The following is an 18,526-nucleotide window of genomic DNA, read 5'->3' on the forward strand; positions in this document are numbered from 1 at the left end:
GATTTTCAGCAGGACAGGGTTGCTCCTGGATCCTCTACCCAAATTCAACAGTTGTCCAGGAAGTTAGAAGAAACTTCTGCTTGAGGTTTGGTTCATGATAAGTCCTTAATTAATTACCATCAACGGAACTATTTGAAACCCACCTGAAGTCGCTAAGGGTGCTTAGACCACCAGGTAGAAGAAGAGCAGAGACATAAGAAGTTCTTATATGGAGAGATGTAATTTATGCACATGGCCTGGTACTGTAACACTATGTGGAAGTCCAATACCAAGAGGGATGCACCGGAAGCATGATGATAATTCCTTATTTTGCTAGAATTTAGAGTTTAGAGTTTAGAAAGCTTCCCACCATTGTGTCATCCCCTCGATTAAAGGAGGCCACCTTTCAGAGAGATGGGAGAATGTCTTCCCAAGGGTTGTGGAATGATCTGGATCTTCGAGGACAGCTAGACAGGTAGGAGGACATGAGAAGACCAGCATTATATGTAAAGTAGAAGAAATAGCATAAGTCAAGGCAAGGCAAAGGAACATTATTAAGAGTGTGACATGAGTTTGTGGAATGGGACAGTGGGGGACAAAAACTAGAAGATGATTGTGCATAGCTCAGCATCTGCCTAGAATGCCCCAGTGAGGAGCTGAGTAGATGGTTCTATGGTTGAGCACCAGCCTAGAGCAAGGGTCTGGGGATATGGCTCAATGGTAGAACACCTGTCTCATTTGCACAAGATCCTGTGTTCCAGCTCTAGAAAAAATAAAAAGAAAAACTCTAAAAGGTAAGAGGGAGCTTGATTATATGAAATGCCAAGCTAAGACACCTGTGCTAGTATGTAGACTCTTTTAATGACCCTGGGCAACAAAGGTCATCTTTCTCATGGAAAGAAATGAAGGCTGCGATTCATTTAGTAGTAGTAAGTGAGTAGGTTCTCATCTCTGATCTAAGCATTTGCAATATTTAATTGTGTGCATTACAGTTTGGATGGGTGGCTGGACAAATGGGTGGATGGATGGATGAATGGGTGAAAAATAGAATAAACAGATGATAAATAGGCAGATGATTGACAGGTGAATGCATCAATGAATGAATAAATGGGGGATGGATGAATGGGCAAGTGAAGGTGTGAATAGACAAATGTGTTTCGTAAATCAATCGTCATCTTTTCCATGTAAATCTTAACTCCTGCTTGGTGTAAGGCATCCATTTGCCTTTATTTTATTTTAGTTTTTATAGACACAGCTCTTTAGATGTTAGGGAGAAAAGCCTGTGAGTCCCAATGAGAACTGAGTTGTGCACACATAACTGCTTTGAAAATGCCAATTTCAAGGACTGGACCCAATTCCCCGACCCATTGCTCAGTTGTCAGCTCTGTTTTTCTTTAGATTTAAGACTGTCAAGTGTGTAGGTGGTCAAGCTGCCTTATTGAAGACCACAAGTTACCCCAGAAGATGCACTTTTGTCTCCACGGGCTCCCATACACCAGCTGCAGGTGTGTGGGACACAGAGCCCTGACTGGCACTGACCAGTTTTTGCATGGTAGAAGCGCAATCATCCGTGAAAATCCACCTTGCTTCTGTTCCACCAAGATGAGAATTATTTTCCTTTATGTGTAGTTATCCAAAGTAGCCGGTTCGACCATATGTTCAGATTTACCTCTTCACTTGCAGAAGAAAGGGAAAGCATATAGACCCAGAGCTGAGAGTTTGCAGCGTGGGTCTTACTCCAGGCGGGAAGAACACTTGAAACTACATTGAGCTCGGAAAGACACAGTGTGGAGGGCCGGCAGGAACTTTCATGTCTCTCTGTTCTCACTACAGCTTATCCTGATACCAGCAGCCATGTAAGTTGGTAGGCCATCGATGGCCACCAGGTTTAACCAAATCGCATCAACCACACCCTTCCCCATACCCTTCTCTGCAGTATCTGGTGTATTAAAGTGATACTGTGAGACACAGAAATAGGGATGCAGATACCTTTGAGAGCCAGACATCATGGTACACCAGTGTTGCTTAGATGGCCTGGTAGAGCATGGGCTGAAGCTAGGGACAAAGCTCACTCAGATGGTCCCTAAGCTGGGTGTCTACTCACTGTCCGTTATCTAAATATTTGTCCTAGGTGGTTAGTTGCTTTTGCCATGTGAGGTGATCTTTGCACGGGGCAGGTGTCCAGACTCTAGTGGCATACCACCTTGCAGAAGCACGTGGAAGATTCTTGTCTCTCTTCTCTTCTCTTCTCTTCTCTTCTCTTCTCTTCTCTTCTCTTCTCTTTGATCTAGACTTCTCTTATGATCTAGACTCTACATTTGAAAGAATGCACGCAGTGTTTGTCTTCCTGAGTCTGGCTTATATCACTTAACACAATGATCTCTGGTTCCATATGCTTTTCTGAAAATGACATAATTTCTTTCTTTGTGGCTGAATACCACTCTACCCTGTACATTTACAACATCTCCTTCCTCCATGCATCTGTTGCTAGGCACCTGTGCTGATTCCCTGACCAGGTTGTGGGAAATGCTTTAGGCAGCAGAGACATGCAGGTAGGTATCTCTGTGGTCTGGTAGATGGCTCTGGAGGACTCAGGCACTAGCCGCTTGTATTCTGTCACACCATTGGGAGCAGCTCCTGGTCTGGATGCTATCTCTGGAGCAGCAGGGGATTCTCCCCCATGGGAAGTGTCTTCAGAGCAGAGCTGTCACCATGGCTGGGCTAGGGTGACGTGGCCTTATACATGGCGCCTTTCCCTGCCAATCAACTAATGCTCTGCTTTTCTTGGCCTGGAAGCAGCCTTGCTCTGTTAACACAGTGGTCCCCAACGGAATGAGCCTTCACGGTGCACATTACATCAAATTAACATGTACAAAATTAATATTCCTGACCTTGCTGGTAGGGAGAACCATCAATCTAAGGGAGGTTGTCATCCCAGTGTGCCCAGCCTTCTGAAGAAGGCCTCTCCATTTTAACTAAGCCCTGTGCCCCTCCCTGTAAAGTCAGACCATGCCCTTCCCTCAGGCCTGGCTTGAGACACTGGCGTTTTTCTGTTTTCTGGGGACCCTCTACCTGCAGTGGCGATGCTTGCGAGAGCCCTGGTCCTCCTGATAGCTTCCCTTTGTCTCCAGTGGCTGTGACTTCCATTACACTTAACACCTTCTAGAGGTCTTTATGGGACCCTGGGTTTCCAGGTGAAAGGATGGAGAGCACTTGTGATCTCTGTTGAGCTGTGACCTCCTTGGTTCCAAGCATAAAACTCTCATTTCTCCAGAGCCATTTATTTCTCTCTCCCTGTTGCATATATAGTAACCAGGCAAATGGCCAACATTCCCTTAATGTTACCAAGGACATGTTGAGCCAGGCCCACTTCTGTTTTACCTCTCTCTTTCTTTTTGCCATCTCTTCACTATTTTCCCCAGTGCTGGGGATCCCTGCATATGAGACAAGCAAGCCCTCTACCAGTGAGCCATGCCACTCTTCCCTTATTGATGAATCCTAAGTAAAAAGTGGTAACTGAACCACACCCCAGTGTACTCACTGGGGGATTCTAGGCAGGTCTACCACTGAGCCACACCTATAACTTCATTCCCAGTCACTGTTGATGCTTTGATGCCTCTCCCAGTCAACAGACATAGATTCCTCTGCACTGAGTATCAAGGGCCTGGGGTTGCCAGGGTAGGGGATGGGGGTCAGTGTTTGGCCAGTGCCAACCTAACACTGAATACTAGCTCTAGCCTGTTCACTCTTCCAAAGCTCTTGGATGTGTGCTGTCTGGACATCTGAGGAGAGTTCTTGAGTCGCAAATCAGCCTACAGCAGATACTGTAAATGCTGTGATTCTTCAGGGGTCATCACGAAGCACTCTTATGCAGTAGAGCCCCATGTGAAAATAAGCCAGAGGGCACACAGCCTCTGGTACTTACCTATGCAGTCTTTACAAGGCAGAAGTTCTTGCATAATCTACATCTGTCCATCTGGGTTTTCCTGGTTAGATTTAGGTGGGAATTTTTGAAGACTGAACTCTTACTTTCTCCACACACAGGGAGAGGACTTCAGAGTAGGATTTGTGCTAACAAGAGAGCTGGACTCAGTTTTCAGGATATACCTGACTGGCAGCTGGGCACTGAAGGGACGCTGGCAGCCAATGCGGTCTGGATGTCCAAAGTGGCTGCTTGAAACACTAACTAACCAAGCAGTGTTGCTGTTGGGTAGAGATGAGCTTGGCCATTGCTAGGGTCCCCTCCTTCCTAGAAGTCCCACAGACAGGGGCTGGACAACATGGGTGGGGTTGAGGCCTCCTTCCTTGTTCTTTGTTCTCTGCCTTTCTTCTTCATGGCCTCCATCTTAAGGCCGTATGGTTCCCTGGCCAGGCAGCAAGGCCTGAGTGGTGGCTTTGAGAGAGTCCCATTCAAGGCTCTACTGGAGTATGCTGAACCCAGAGCTAGTCCAGGACCAGGCTAGTTCAGGATACTTCCCCATAAAGCAAACCCTTGTGCGGTTGGTACTCCTGCATTTGAGGAGGCCCTTTAGCTTGGAAAAGCGTCTAGCTTCAGGCATCATGAAGTCTTTGGTAGGACCCAGGAGATGATGTTGGCCAGTATTCTGCCTGCTCTTGTTCATGATGAAAAATCTGCACATCAGAGACTAGACAGCAGCCACGTGACCAGCCTAGGGCAAAAAATGCACTTGAGAGCCAGGCCTCCACGGCTGTGACTTGGCATAGTTTCACAGAAGAAAATGAGGTGTAGAAATGCTGGCACCCACCTCTCTGTGGTGGTCCAGTCTCTTGAACATTTCCCTCACATATTTCCTGGAGCTCTGCTCTGATGTGAGCGCTTGGGAGAGGTGTCTTCGTAAGGTGTCCATAGTGATTCAGATAGCTCCTGACGAAGCTGGCATCTTTTCATGTCCACTCACATTCTGTATCATTGGGAGGACTTAGAGTCTCATGGAGCCTTTAACATTGGCTTTAAGTTTGATTCACGATCCATGACACGGACTTCTGATGTGTTTGAGTCCTGGAGAGCCCAGAAGCTGTCCAATTTTAGGCATGTCTATGGCATCTTCTGGACAGTTCCATGTCTCCAACGTGATCCCAGTAGAGGAGAGGTTTGTCGAGGCCACTGCAGCCTCCTCTGCCCTCACTAGCTATCCCAATGCTTCCTTCACTCAGGCTGGCATAGATAAATCTCTGAGGATTCCTTCCCACCTCTACCTTCTCAAGGCACCAACCTTGAGGCCTACGTTTGCATCCTTATCACCAGTCCTGGACAATGATGTGTGGCAAACGTAACCTAAACTTAACCAAGAAGCGTGATCTTTGGTCTTCTTTCTAGTAAGGACCCATGGGAAGAGTCTGTAAAGTGCTGTGAAGTAAAGAGTGCTGTGAAGTCTGTAAAGAGTCTGTAAAGTTCCTAGAGTTCTAACTTCACAACTTTTAGTTCAGCCTAAATATGCTCACACATACAGGGAAACTTGTAATGGTTTCTAGGAACATGGTACAGCTGCTGCCTCTTCCCAGCCATACCCCTCCTCCTGTCCACCCATCTACCCACAGCTGCCAAGGCCTGAGTGAGTGCCCAGACCCAAGCTGTTGCCTTTTCACCTTGTGGAGAGCTCACTAACAGTGTGATGGTGTAATTTCCACTTACTCGAGAAAGACATTCCAGTGTTCTTCCACTTGCTCTTTATATTTGTACAAAATCATCCATTTCCTCTTTACCTAGAGGTGGAGTTCACCCAAAGATGATAAATACCATTGAGAGGATTCCTGTCTTATGCCCTTCTTATGGCTATGGTCAGCCCTTAGAGCCATCCACCCATCCCATGGCTGTCCTGGAGTGCAAGGTGTGGGGTCCTTTTGGGAGTATTCTGCTCTGCGTTCCAGCAGACACTCACTGTGGGGGCTGCTTCGCACCCAGACCCAGTATGCGGGTCTCAGGGTCAGAAATGGCTCAGTGTAATTATTTGAAAATGGGGCAGGGGGGCGGGTTGTTAAAACAAAACAAACCCTGGAGATTGTTCATCTCTTCCCATGACCTTTGGAAAGAGCAGAGGCAAGGAATGTGAGACCCTCCTGCCCAGTCCACATAGTAAGCTGGGGGTCATTGTTTCTTCTGTGGCTTGCCCTTCCAGGAGTGTTGGGTAATTGGATTTTAAAAGCTGCATCTGCAAGCCTCTTTCTCAGGGATGTTCATTTAGCTGTGTCCCATTTGGTTCTGCTTGGCTGGGCTCTCTCTTCAACCCACCGTCTAACCCTGCACTCAGGTGCCTTGTGTCTTTTCACACTGTTTTTTCTTGTGGAGTGGACAGAATGGGAGTTGGATATAGGTCAGGAAGCAGGCATGACAGCTTGGCTACGCTCATGGAGAGTCTCGACCAAGTGACTTGGGGAAAAAAATGAAATGCTGGTACCCAACCCCGAGTCTCCCCGTCACTTGTAAGTCTCTGCCCACTCTTAACTTTTTTTTTTGTTTCTTGTGCCGCAGTGGGTGTTTGGGATGGAGGCTTCTTCCCTGTCGCAGTCCAGCTGCATCCTCTGTTGGAGCTGGCAGCAGAGTTCGGTCTTATTTGTGAGGCAGACAGGCACGATGATGCATCCTTGTCAGTCACACTCAGAGAGCAAATCCAGAAAGGACTTAGCATAACTTAGCTCATCTCCATCCTGGAATGAGCTTGAGTCTGGACCCACCTCAGCTCTAGATGGCTGTTGAGGAGGTCAGAAGAAGTCAACTGTAATGTTCATTATTGCCTCCTGTGGATAAAGGTTGAGTGACCACCATGGACCTGAGCCATGGTTGGCAAATGACTTGAAAGTGTCCACCACAGATTTATAGTTTGACATTTGGTCCTTATGGACTCATGTTTTGACATTTGATCCTTTGTGCGACAATGTGAGAAGATGTGGGCCCTCTAAGACGTGGGCTTAGAGGGAGGGGTTTAGGTTTGCCCTCATATCAACTTAAGGTGGTTCTCATGGACATTGCATTAGTCCTTGTGGGAGTAGGCTCAGAGCAAGCACTGTGGGCCCTGAGGTCTTCTGCTGTCATGTTCTAAGATGTGGCCTTTCCTCCCTCCACATAGATGTCTGTTATTTGTCATGGAGCCCTCGAAAAGAGAGTATTGGTCAGCTTAGATCACAGGCTTCCAAACCTATGAGCTGAGTACATTCCTTTTTTCATCACATTAGCCTGCCTTGGCTATTTTTTGGTTTGTTTGTTTTTAATTAATTAATTAACTTCACATCCTATTTGAAGCTTCCCCTCCACTTTTTCTCCTCCCGGCCCCTTCCTTTCCTCTCTCCTCCCCTCATCCTCCTGTCCTCCTTTAAGTAACAGAAAACTGACCGGCCGGACACTAGAGCCATGTAGCAGACACCTGGGGTGGAGAGTTGGGGATGGGTGGACATGCTCCTGACCACCTGGGGCTGACATTTAACTAGCACCTGGCTATAGGCCAGTGATGTCTGTGGGAACGAAAGGTACAAAAGATAGCTCTTTCTTCCCCCCAGAAATGAGGGCTCTTCACTCTCCACCCCACAGCTCTTAGACCAGCTTGGGAGGCAGCAATGAGCAGAGGTGGGGTTAGGAATGAGAGATCCTGCAGCATCCTAGAGGCCCCAAAGAGCTGGAAGAAGCTAAGTAGGGTGGGTCAGGGTCATGGGTATACTTTGAGGATTTGGGGCTTTTGTCTGAAGCCAGTGGGGAGTCTTGAGATTTCCCCCCAGGTAAGTGACTTAACAGTCCGCTGTTTTGTGACAGTCTCAGTGGCTTCTGTTTGTACTAGTTTGAAGAAAGTGGGGGGTGGGGAGGTTGCTGGTGTCTGCACCAGACTGGGATGGGAGGGACAGAGGCAGATCCAGTCCTGTTACCAGGCTGTTAATACTAGTCCGTGCATCTGGCAGTGACCTGAGGCTGACCTCTTCCCAAATGGGACAGTGAGTATCTAATGCTGTCCTACTGTGAGCAAGACCAGACCAGGATGCAAGAATTCAGATAAGAATGGGCGTAAAGCAAATAGCAATGGAAGAGTCATCTATGTATACAAGAGAAAGGCAGGACATTCTTAAAGAGGCTGTCATTCCTCTTGGGTTCTGGGGACTGCAACAGCATGAAAACCTACAGACCCACACAGTGACTGAAGCCACCAGTGACCTCGCCTGCCTTACTATATCCAGGGCAGTAACTGTCCCAGGATCTAAAGATAATTCTTCCCTGCAACCAGAGACTTGGCAAGTGTGAGTTCATACAAAGAATAAAAGAAGAAGGCTTGGCATAGTGGTACAAGCCTGAAATTCCAACACTGAGGAGGCTGAGGATCCTAAGTGGAAGGCAGCTTGGGCTACACAGCAAGACTCTAACTTTAAAAATATAAAAATTAAAAAAGTAAGGAAGAAAGGGCTGCAAAAAAAAAAGTTAGCTCCCCCATTAAGAGCAATGGCTGTTCTTTTAGAGGACTCAGATTCAACTCTCAGCTCATAGTCACCCATAACTCCAGTTCCAGTGGATCCAATGCCCTCTCCTGGCCTCCACAAGCACAGGCATGCTTGTGGTATATAGATATACATGTAGGCAAAACACTCATACACAGTTAAAAAAAAAAAGTCCTTTTTTATTTTTTTTTCCTTAAAGAAGTACAGTGAATTTTCTCCCCTGAATCTGCAAGAACCTGGGTTTGATGATTTCCAACACAAAGGAAATACTGGACTAGAGCAAGCGTAAGATTTGAGGTTTTAAAAATTATGTGTACGTGTGTGCATGCATGTGTGTCTGTAGATGCCCACAGAAAACAGAGACATCTGGATCCCCTGATGCTGGAGTTACAGGTGGTTCTGAGTTGCCTGCTGTGGGTACCGGGAAGTGAACTCAGGTCCTCTTCAGACCTGGTACTCACTCTTAACTCCTATCTCTCCAAGCCCTCAGATAGTATTTATAAAGACTCTGCTTAGTAATGTTCCAGAAAAAAAAAAAAAAAAAAACCAACAAAAAACAGATTAAAACCTCACTTCTTTTTCTCACAAAAGATATAAAACACGGAGATGGAGAAGGGGTCCCTTATAGATCACTGTGTTGGTGCCCTGTATTATACACACAGGGAAACTAAGGCCCAGAAGAAAAGAGGCCATTTCTCTTAGGACAGCAGCTTCTGTGTTTGTGGAGTGAATGGGTGTTCCCTTCCCTCCATCCCCTCTGTCACTCCTCTGCCCTATTTTTACTTTCCTCTTAAGTTTGTGTGTGTCTTTGTTTAAGGCAGGGTCTAAATAGGACAGACTGACCTTGAACTTAGTTATGTTGCTGAAGATCTTGAACATCTGGTCCTCCAGCCTTTCATCTCTTGAGTTCTGAGATTGTAGGTGTGTACCATCACACTTTGCTCTCAAGCTTTTCAAATCAGTGATCAAGAGCATGTGACATCCTTAGGAGGAGGAATGTGGTGATTGCACAGCCCAGAGCAATGCCCATTCCTGGGCATCCATTATAATGTGGAGCAAGAGTCCATGGTTCGAGTCTTCAGCTTAGTCTATGGATACTTTCTACTGTTGGGTCTGAATGCATTGCTTATCGTTTTTGTTTTTTTACTAGGCAGTAAGGTTCCTGACACAAAAGTGTGCCAATATGCATAGAAGAAGTCTCAGGAGCCTGGACAAGGCTGGAGCTAGAGTGTGGGGGAGGCCAGATCTCTCAATAATCCAGACTTTCCTGGCATGGGTGCTTATTCATTTTCCTCAGGGCCAGATTTTGCTCCCACTGGGGAGTTTGGCCATGCTTTCTTTTCAACACTAACATCCTTCTTGTTATTAGGCCTACAGTGTCATCAGATGGCACTCCAGTACTGTTGACTGTCTCAAAAAGTGTATTAGGTGTATTGGGGACTAGGCTGAGGTAGCAGCTGGTCACATCAATGACAATGTATGTAAATGGGACCTCAAGTGGCATTCCAGGCTGTGGACAAATCCATGGAGTGCACAGGAGCCAGGCAGGTCCTGGCATGGTCGCTCATTTACTCCCCATGAAGAGATACCCCATGTCTACTGTTGACTTCTGGTTCACCGATGTCTTGCACTGACTAGTCTCCATGGCTTTATGCCTCTCCCATTGTTAATCCTGTGCAAGCTATAGAAGCAATGGGTCAGTGTGTGGTGTTCAGGCTTGAAAATGTGGCTCTGAAGTGCATATCCATGAGACAAAAACTTGGATTTCAGTGTTGGGACAGAATTCCCAGCATAAGCAATTTAAGAGAGAAAGGATTTATCTTGGCTCCCTGTTTCAGTGGATTTTCATCTCATTATGGTCTCAAGAATGGAAAGAGTCTGGTCACATCTTGCCAGGCAGGAAACAGAGTGCTCAGGCCAGAAACCAAAACATATCTTCACCTTCAAAACCTGATCCCAGGAATCTATTTTGTGGACTTGGTAATAGTCTCGGCTCCTAACCCAAACCCCATTCCCTAAAACAGCAGCACTAGCAAAGGACCAGGTTTTGAAAACACGTTAGTTCATCAAGGGCACTCCACATTCAGATCTTGACAGCATCTGTCCCTGTCTTTGTGGGGCCCAGCTTCCCCTTAGGTTGTGTCCTTCTCAATCCAAAGTGTGCAGGAGAACCCCTCCTTAGTACTTGGAGCCAGTGAGTTTGCAGAGACCAAGACCCAGCCTACCCTTTTTAGCTGCAGGCTCACTCAGTGCCCCGGCCTCCACTGTGCCGTGGGAACAGCCCTCTTCAGTTTGCCCTGGACTATGGAGACTCCAGGCAAATTAGGGATACCTGGTCACTTGCTTCCAGCCAACCTGCCTTCAGGTCTCTAGAGGCATCTGTGAGATCTCTAGAATGTTCCGCAAAGTGGGGAATGTCATGAGGGAGACAGTTACTGCCCTTTCCTGTCTCTGTTGTGACTCATGGTTGACAGCGTTCACTGTGTCTGTTGGCAGTCTCCCTCAGACTCTGTGATGGTCTCCTGAACTTTCACGCAGACTCCAGGCTCACCACGGTGCCACACACAGTGGCATCACACCACAGCAGCACACTTCCGGCAATTTCTCTTTCCTGTTTTCTTTTTGATACAGATCCTATTGCCCCAGCCTCCTGAATGCTAGGATTGATGACTGGTGGAGGCCACCAAGCCCAGCTCTTCTGGACATTTCTAAAGGGTAGCCTATGGCTCACATTCAAGTCTCTTGCTTCCCATGGTGCACATAAAGAGATGTGTTCCTTTCTCAAAGCTGGGACATGGTTCCCATCCAAGATCACTGTCATCCAAGATAAACCTCTCAGAACAAATGCAAATTTGGAGGTGCTATAAGAAGGAGGCTTCTTAGGTTGGGGCAGGGTTAGCTGTATGGTTCTCAAAGAATCAAATCCTTTTAAAAAATTTTTTTCTGAGCAAATCTCCTCAGCTATTGAATTCTACAAACAAGACATCCCTCCCTTTTCTTAAAAAAAAAAAAATTTTTTTTAATCACCCTAGCAATTACCAGTGCCATATTCCTGCCACTCCATGTACTTACCCTTGGCCTTTTGAAACCAACTTGTAGAGATTGCATCATGTAGCCCCGGCTAATGGCCTGGAACTCACTATGTAGAGCAGGCTGTCCCAAACCCACCTTGCTGCCTCTACCTTCCCGGTGCTGGGATTACAAGTGTGCGCCACACCCCCGTATGCACGTTAGTACATCATAGGGTGGGGGAGAACCCACAGATCCTCTTTCTTCCTTAGCTTAAAGCTGTTGATCGTGCAGGGTTGGCCAAACCATGGCTTACACAAGACCACCAAGGTATAGCATAACCAGAGAATGGAAATATTGTATCACAGTGTTCCATCCGCACAGGTGTTCCTAGGCCCCTGTGCCTCTCTCAGGGCTGGGGGTTCTTCGAGAACTCCCAGCTGCTGGGCTCTGCTGTCCACCTGCTCAGGAATGCCTGCTGGATTTCCATCCCCAGGATGAGGCCTCCAAAAAGACAGATTCCCTGTAGGATACCCACGGAGCCTCTGCTGAGTAAATATTGACAAAGTAGTCTAAAGAGCAAACACTTTGACATTTGTAAGGTCCACCAGCAGGTCTTGTATATATTTATACAGCAGGAGTGAGCTCTGCATACCAATTTTCCTGAACCTGTTCTGATATAATTCCACATGATTTTGTGTGTGTGTGTGCTGGGCGGGGGGGGGGGGGGGGAGAAGGGACTGTATATGTGGAAACAGGGCCAGTGCTGGGTGGTAGCCATTCCCAAGCTTCTGTCCCACCCTGCTTCTCTTTAGACCCTGTTCCTGGTAAGACACTCTGATCTTTTTCTTTTCTTTTCTTCTTCTTCTTTTTTTAAAGATCCACTTTTCTAGGAAAAAGAAGAGGAGAAAAAGCCACAATCTCTGGTTTTAATTTATTATAATTGACAAACTTTCTTTTTACTTTGTAAAAATCTTATTGATGTTTTTTTGTACTTTATATTTATTAAAGACTGAGCTTCAAAAATGTAATGAGTAAAAAAAAATGCTTGCTTAATTTAAATTGTGAGTCTGTCTGTTAAGAAATGCATTAGAGGTAGGAGAAGCATAAGACATATTAATTGACAGACAGGAACTGCTGTCTCTGAGGTTGATACAAGTAATTTATTACTTTAGAAGTGAATGCCACCTCCAGAATGTGCTTCATTAATTTCAAATTTAGTTTTAATTTCAAGCTGTTGCCCCTTGAGAAGAATAAGGTGGCAAATTATGTTTGAAGAGCAGATTTTTTTTTTTTTTTGCTCCAAAGAAACATCACATTTTAACTATTTAATTTTACAAATAAATGCGCCCATCTCATTTGCCACCTTCCCAGGAGTCAAGAATGTATTCTAGGTATGGTCCACACTTACTTACTAATGTTCTCTTTTTTTTCTTTCTTTCTCCCCTCTTCCTATTTGTTCTCCCCGTCCCATCTCTCATTCTTACCTGTGATCACGGCAGCCTATGTTTCCGATGAGTTAAAGGCAGCTGCCTTGGTAGAGGATGACATAGAGCCTGAGGAGCAAGCGGCCGATGGAGAACCCTCAGCCAAGTACATGTGTCCGGAGAAGGAACTCAGCAAGGCCTGCCCAAGCTACCAAAACTCACCAGCCGCCGAGTTTTCCAGCCACGAAATGGACAGCGAATCTCACATCAGTGAGACCAGTGACCGGATGGCTGACTTTGAAAGTAGTTCCATCAAGAATGAGGAGGAGACCAAGGAGGTCCAGGTGCCCCTGGAGGACACGACCGTGTCGGATAGCCTGGAGCAGATGAAGGCCGTGTACAACAACTTCCTGTCCAATTCCTACTGGTCCAACCTCAACCTGAACCTGCACCAGCCCTCCTCAGAGAACAACGGTGGCAGCAGCAGCAGTAGCAGCAGCAGCAGCAGTAGCTGTGGCAGCGGGAGCTTCGACTGGCACCAGAGTGCCATGGCTAAGACCCTGCAGCAGGTATCCCAGAACCGAATGCTGCCCGAGCCCAGCCTGTTCAGCACCGTGCAGCTGTACCGCCAGAGCAGCAAGCTGTACGGCTCCATCTTCACCGGGGCCAGCAAGTTCCGCTGCAAAGACTGTAGTGCCGCCTATGACACCCTGGTGGAGCTGACGGTGCACATGAACGAGACGGGCCACTATCGCGATGACAACCACGAGACCGACAACAACAACCCCAAGCGCTGGTCCAAGCCTCGCAAGCGGTCTTTGTTGGAAATGGAAGGGAAGGAGGACGCTCAGAAGGTGCTGAAGTGCATGTACTGTGGCCACTCCTTTGAGTCCCTCCAAGACCTGAGTGTCCATATGATCAAAACTAAACACTACCAAAAAGTGCCTCTCAAGGAACCTGTCACACCTGTTGCAGCCAAAATCATCCCCGCTGCTCGAAAGAAACCTTCTCTGGAGCTGGAGCTGCCTAGCTCCCCTGACTCCACGGGCGGGACCCCCAAAGCCACTCTGTCTGATACCAGCGATGCTCTGCAGAAGAACTCCAACCCTTACATCACGCCAAATAACCGGTACGGCCACCAGAACGGGGCTAGCTACGCGTGGCACTTTGAGGCCCGCAAGTCTCAGATCCTCAAATGCATGGAGTGCGGCAGCTCCCACGACACACTCCAGGAGCTCACGGCCCACATGATGGTCACTGGCCACTTTATCAAGGTCACAAACTCAGCCATGAAGAAGGGCAAGCCCATCATGGAGACGCCTGTCACGCCCACCATCACCACCTTGCTGGATGAGAAGGTGCAGTCTGTTCCGCTGGCAGCCACCACCTTCACATCTCCCTCCAACACCCCTGCGAGTGTCTCCCCGAAGCTGACTGTGGAGGTCAAGAAGGAAGTGGACAAGGAGAAAGTGATCATGGACGAGAAATCCAAGGAGAAGGAGAAGACCAGCGAGGAGGAGGAGAAGTACGACATTTCTTCCAAGTATCACTATCTGACTGAAAATGACTTAGAAGAGAGCCCCAAAGGGGGACTCGATATCCTCAAATCGCTTGAAAACACGGTGACGTCCGCCATCAACAAGGCTCAGAATGGCACCCCCAGCTGGGGGGGCTACCCCAGCATCCATGCCGCCTACCAGCTCCCCAACATGATGAAGTTGTCCTTGGGTTCCTCAGGGAAGAGCACACCCCTGAAACCCATGTTTGGCAACAGCGAAATCGTGTCTCCCACGAAAACCCAGACCCTCGTCTCTCCGCCCAGCAGCCAGACCTCCCCCATGCCCAAGACAAACTTTCACGCCATGGAGGAACTGGTGAAAAAAGTCACTGAGAAAGTTGCCAAAGTTGAGGAGAAAATGAAAGAGCCCGAAGGCAAGCTGTCACCTCCCAAGCGGGCCACTCCCTCCCCGTGCAGCAGCGAGCAGAGCGAGCCCGTTAAGATGGAAGCCTCCAGCGACGGTGGCTTCAAGAGCCAGGAGAACAGCCCCAGCCCACCTCGAGATGGGTGCAAGGAGGTGAGCCCCCCTGCAGAGCCGGTGGAGAACGGCAAGGAGCCGGTGAAGCCCCTGAGCGGAGGCCTCAGCGGCAGCACGGCCATCATCACGGACCACCCTCCGGAGCAGCCTTTTGTGAACCCCCTGAGCGCCCTGCAGTCCGTCATGAATATCCACCTGGGTAAGGCGGCCAAGCCCTCTCTGCCCGCGCTGGACCCCATGAGCATGCTTTTCAAGATGAGCAACAGCCTGGCTGAGAAGGCAGCTGTGGCCACCCCACCACCCCTCCAGGCCAAGAAGGCAGAGCATCTGGACCGCTATTTCTACCACGTCAACAACGACCAGCCCATAGACTTGACAAAAGGAAAGAGCGACAAAGGTTGCTCTTTAGGTTCAGGGCTTTTGTCCCCCACGTCTACATCTCCAGCAACTTCCTCATCTACGGTGACAACGGCAAAGACGTCTGCCATGGTATCGTTCATGTCAAACTCGCCACTGCGCGAGAACGCCTTGTCAGATATCTCCGATATGCTGAAGAACTTGACAGAGAGCCACACGTCAAAATCCTCGACTCCTTCCAGCATCTCGGAGAAGTCTGACATTGACGGGGCCACCCTGGAAGAGGCCGAGGAGTCGACTCCAGCGCAGAAGAGGAAAGGCCGCCAGTCAAACTGGAATCCTCAGCACCTGCTGATCCTGCAGGCCCAGTTTGCCGCCAGCCTCCGGCAGACATCAGAAGGGAAGTACATCATGTCAGATCTGAGCCCTCAGGAGCGCATGCACATCTCGAGGTTCACTGGGCTCTCCATGACCACCATCAGCCATTGGCTGGCCAATGTGAAATACCAGCTTCGAAGGACAGGTGGAACAAAGTTCCTCAAAAACTTGGACACTGGCCACCCTGTGTTCTTTTGTAACGACTGTGCGTCACAAATCAGGACTCCTTCCACGTACATCAGCCACCTAGAGTCACATCTGGGCTTCCGGCTACGGGACCTATCAAAACTGTCCACCGAACAGATTAACAATCAAATAGCACAAACCAAGTCACCATCAGAAAAATTGGTGACATCCTCCCCGGAGGAGGACCTAGGGACCTCCTACCAGTGCAAGCTTTGCAATCGGACCTTTGCGAGCAAACATGCCGTTAAACTTCACCTTAGCAAAACACACGGGAAATCGCCAGAAGACCACCTTCTGTTCGTTTCTGAGCTGGAGAAGCAGTAGCGTTTGCTCCAGGGTAGAAATGACTGGAGGGAAATGCTGAAGGCACCTTAAAGCCCCTCTGTCTTGTTCTTGGCACATGTTCTTATGTTAACTGCAGAGGATCGTTCTGGGCTGGACTGTTTGGTATAATTGTACAGTGTTTAATAGAGAGGTGCATATAATCAGCTGTTGTTACTGGTAAAATAACGAAGGTTAAAACGCAGTGCTAAGTGTTTGGAACTTTGTGTAAATGGGATTTAATTGTGAGCATCTCCTCGATGCTTCAAGCTGCATGCATTAACAGACAGTTTAATTAAGCATTTATAACGAAACCAGGCACACTTTTTCCATGAAACTTGGGTGTGCTGGCATTTCTCACCCTTTCATCTTTAGCCCTCTGAGTACTACGAAGCACTTTTGCATTAATTTGGTTAAAAAAAGAGATAATAATAAAACAAAATAATAATGAATAATAATAATGTATGAAACTCTGTTTTTAAACTCCTTACCAGCTTAGTTATAAGGAATATTAGGAACCTCCATTTATGCAGGTCTGCAGGGGTATAACACGCCTTGAAATTTAAAAGAATATTATTTTCACATTGAAACATAGATGTATATATTGTATAGATTTCAAACTCTTATGGGAAAATGTGACTGGTTAAATGACCCTTTCTTTCTTGCATTTATAACAAGTGTTTTATGTATCCTACTATACTCTGGGCACAAGCCATGCCTCTGTATAGTGTATATTTCCTTTTCTTTTTTAAGGTTTATGTTGTTTTTTTTTTTTACATGCAAACATTGTAAATTATACAGAAAATACCACAGATAGCATTTATAAAAATATACAGAAACATTATCTCAAAGCAAGGTGTGAAGTTTGTTTCGCAGTACGGCACATCTATATTGATAGAGGGTTCATGTTTAAATTATGCATATTTATTAGCGTTCTATTATCATTTGTTTTGAGGCCAGGAAATCCATCCCTGGCAGGCATCATAACTATTTTGCACATGGTTCTTAAAGGTATTTATTAGAAATTAAAGGATGCTCAAAGTAAACTCAGTGCTCAAAGGGTTAAATCTATTCGAAAAGGAAAAAAAAAAAGATTAAAAAAAAACAAAAACAACCCAACTTGTACTGTATTTCCTGAACATTGATAAAGCCTTTAAAATGTTTGTACTGTAATCTTTTGCTTAAACGTCATAAAGCGTTCTGTGGGACAAGCTCTTCCACTTATTTATGAGCCTTCTCGGTTGCTAGTTCATCATGTGGGATGCTTTTCTTTTTTCTCTTTCTTCTTTTTTTTCTTTTCTTTCTTTCTTCTTTTTAAATTCAATCGGTAACTTTGTTTTGTTCTTCCTAATTATTCTCCCAAGATCCCACACTGCAGTTTTATCTTGAGGCTTATGAAAGGTAACCCGTGGTTACCAGCTCGCCAAGCCATTCTGTTCTCCATTTCTGGCAGTTAATTTGCAGAAATAACTGACAGCTGCCACCATATGAGAACCTATGTATAAAATATTGGCATGTAAACACCACAGACACCGTGACTCACTCTTGTGCCCTGTTTTGTTGTTGACAATGGCACACCATGATGTGATTCTTCATATAACCCTTTTTTTCTACGGCAGCATTAAAATTGTCTTTTTGCTATAATTTTGTGTTGCGTTCACAATTATGTCTGAGATGTGCTACGACTAACGAGCACATTAAAATTAAATTGTATGCGATCTGTTTATGACTGACTCAGTTGCTGTGTCTGCCAGGTGTTGGCAGTTGGAGGCTGCGCGTAAATCAGGGGAGTTGCAGTGAACTTTGGTGTTTAGAGAGGAAGTGAGGAGCCCTGCGTAGCATTTCCCCCAGGAACGAAAACTGGAAAGAAACCAGAGGTGCCCATGAGGCTAGAAACCCCGTGGGCGAGGAGTGTCGATAAAATCTCCACTTCATTCCAGTCACACTGGGAAGCTGTCCTGGGGTGGGTCTGGCCTCCCTTCTGGATGCCCCATAGTGTTTCCAGGCTGAAGCGGGAGGTCTTTAGAGAAGAGATTTTGCACATGGTGGCCCATGCTTGGTAACTTCAGGTTTTCCGGGATCGGAAAGCAGAGAGGAGCCGGGCGTTCAGAGCTTGGGGCCACCTGTGCTTCTCAAGTTAAAGCAGCCGGAGATAACCAGATTGTGGAGGTACCAGGAAGAGACTGAACCCACCCGTGGGGTGGCGGGGGGGAAGAGGGGGAGATGTGTAGGAAGGAAGCATTTATATGATAATCACACGCTTTTATTGGCCCTGGCAAATCACTCCAACAAAATGCTGAGAACATCATGTAAAACTGTAAAATACCTTTATTACGATATTCAACCTAGCCTTGCAGTTAGGCAGAATCGGAGCTCCTAACCTAGAATTATACAAATGAG

At 47.0% G+C, this 18,526-nt stretch overlaps 1 protein-coding gene across 1 annotated transcript in view; it reads left to right on the top strand.

Moving 5' to 3' along the window:
• The window catches only part of Tshz3 (teashirt zinc finger homeobox 3), a 39,693-nt gene extending 21,845 nt beyond the window's left edge, over positions 1-17,848 (top strand). Inside the window, exon 2 of the mRNA XM_055595062.1 lies at positions 12,924-17,848. Coding sequence (XP_055451037.1) covers positions 12,924-16,129 — 3,206 coding nt within the window. The 3' untranslated portion in view covers positions 16,130-17,848. The remainder of the gene's footprint in view (positions 1-12,923) is intronic.
• Positions 17,849-18,526: the final 678 nt, after the last annotated feature.

This window comes from Psammomys obesus, unplaced genomic scaffold (assembly GCF_907164565.1).
Source record: "Psammomys obesus unplaced genomic scaffold, mPsaObe1.curated_primary_1811, whole genome shotgun sequence".
Classification (NCBI taxonomy): domain Eukaryota; kingdom Metazoa; phylum Chordata; class Mammalia; order Rodentia; family Muridae; genus Psammomys; species Psammomys obesus.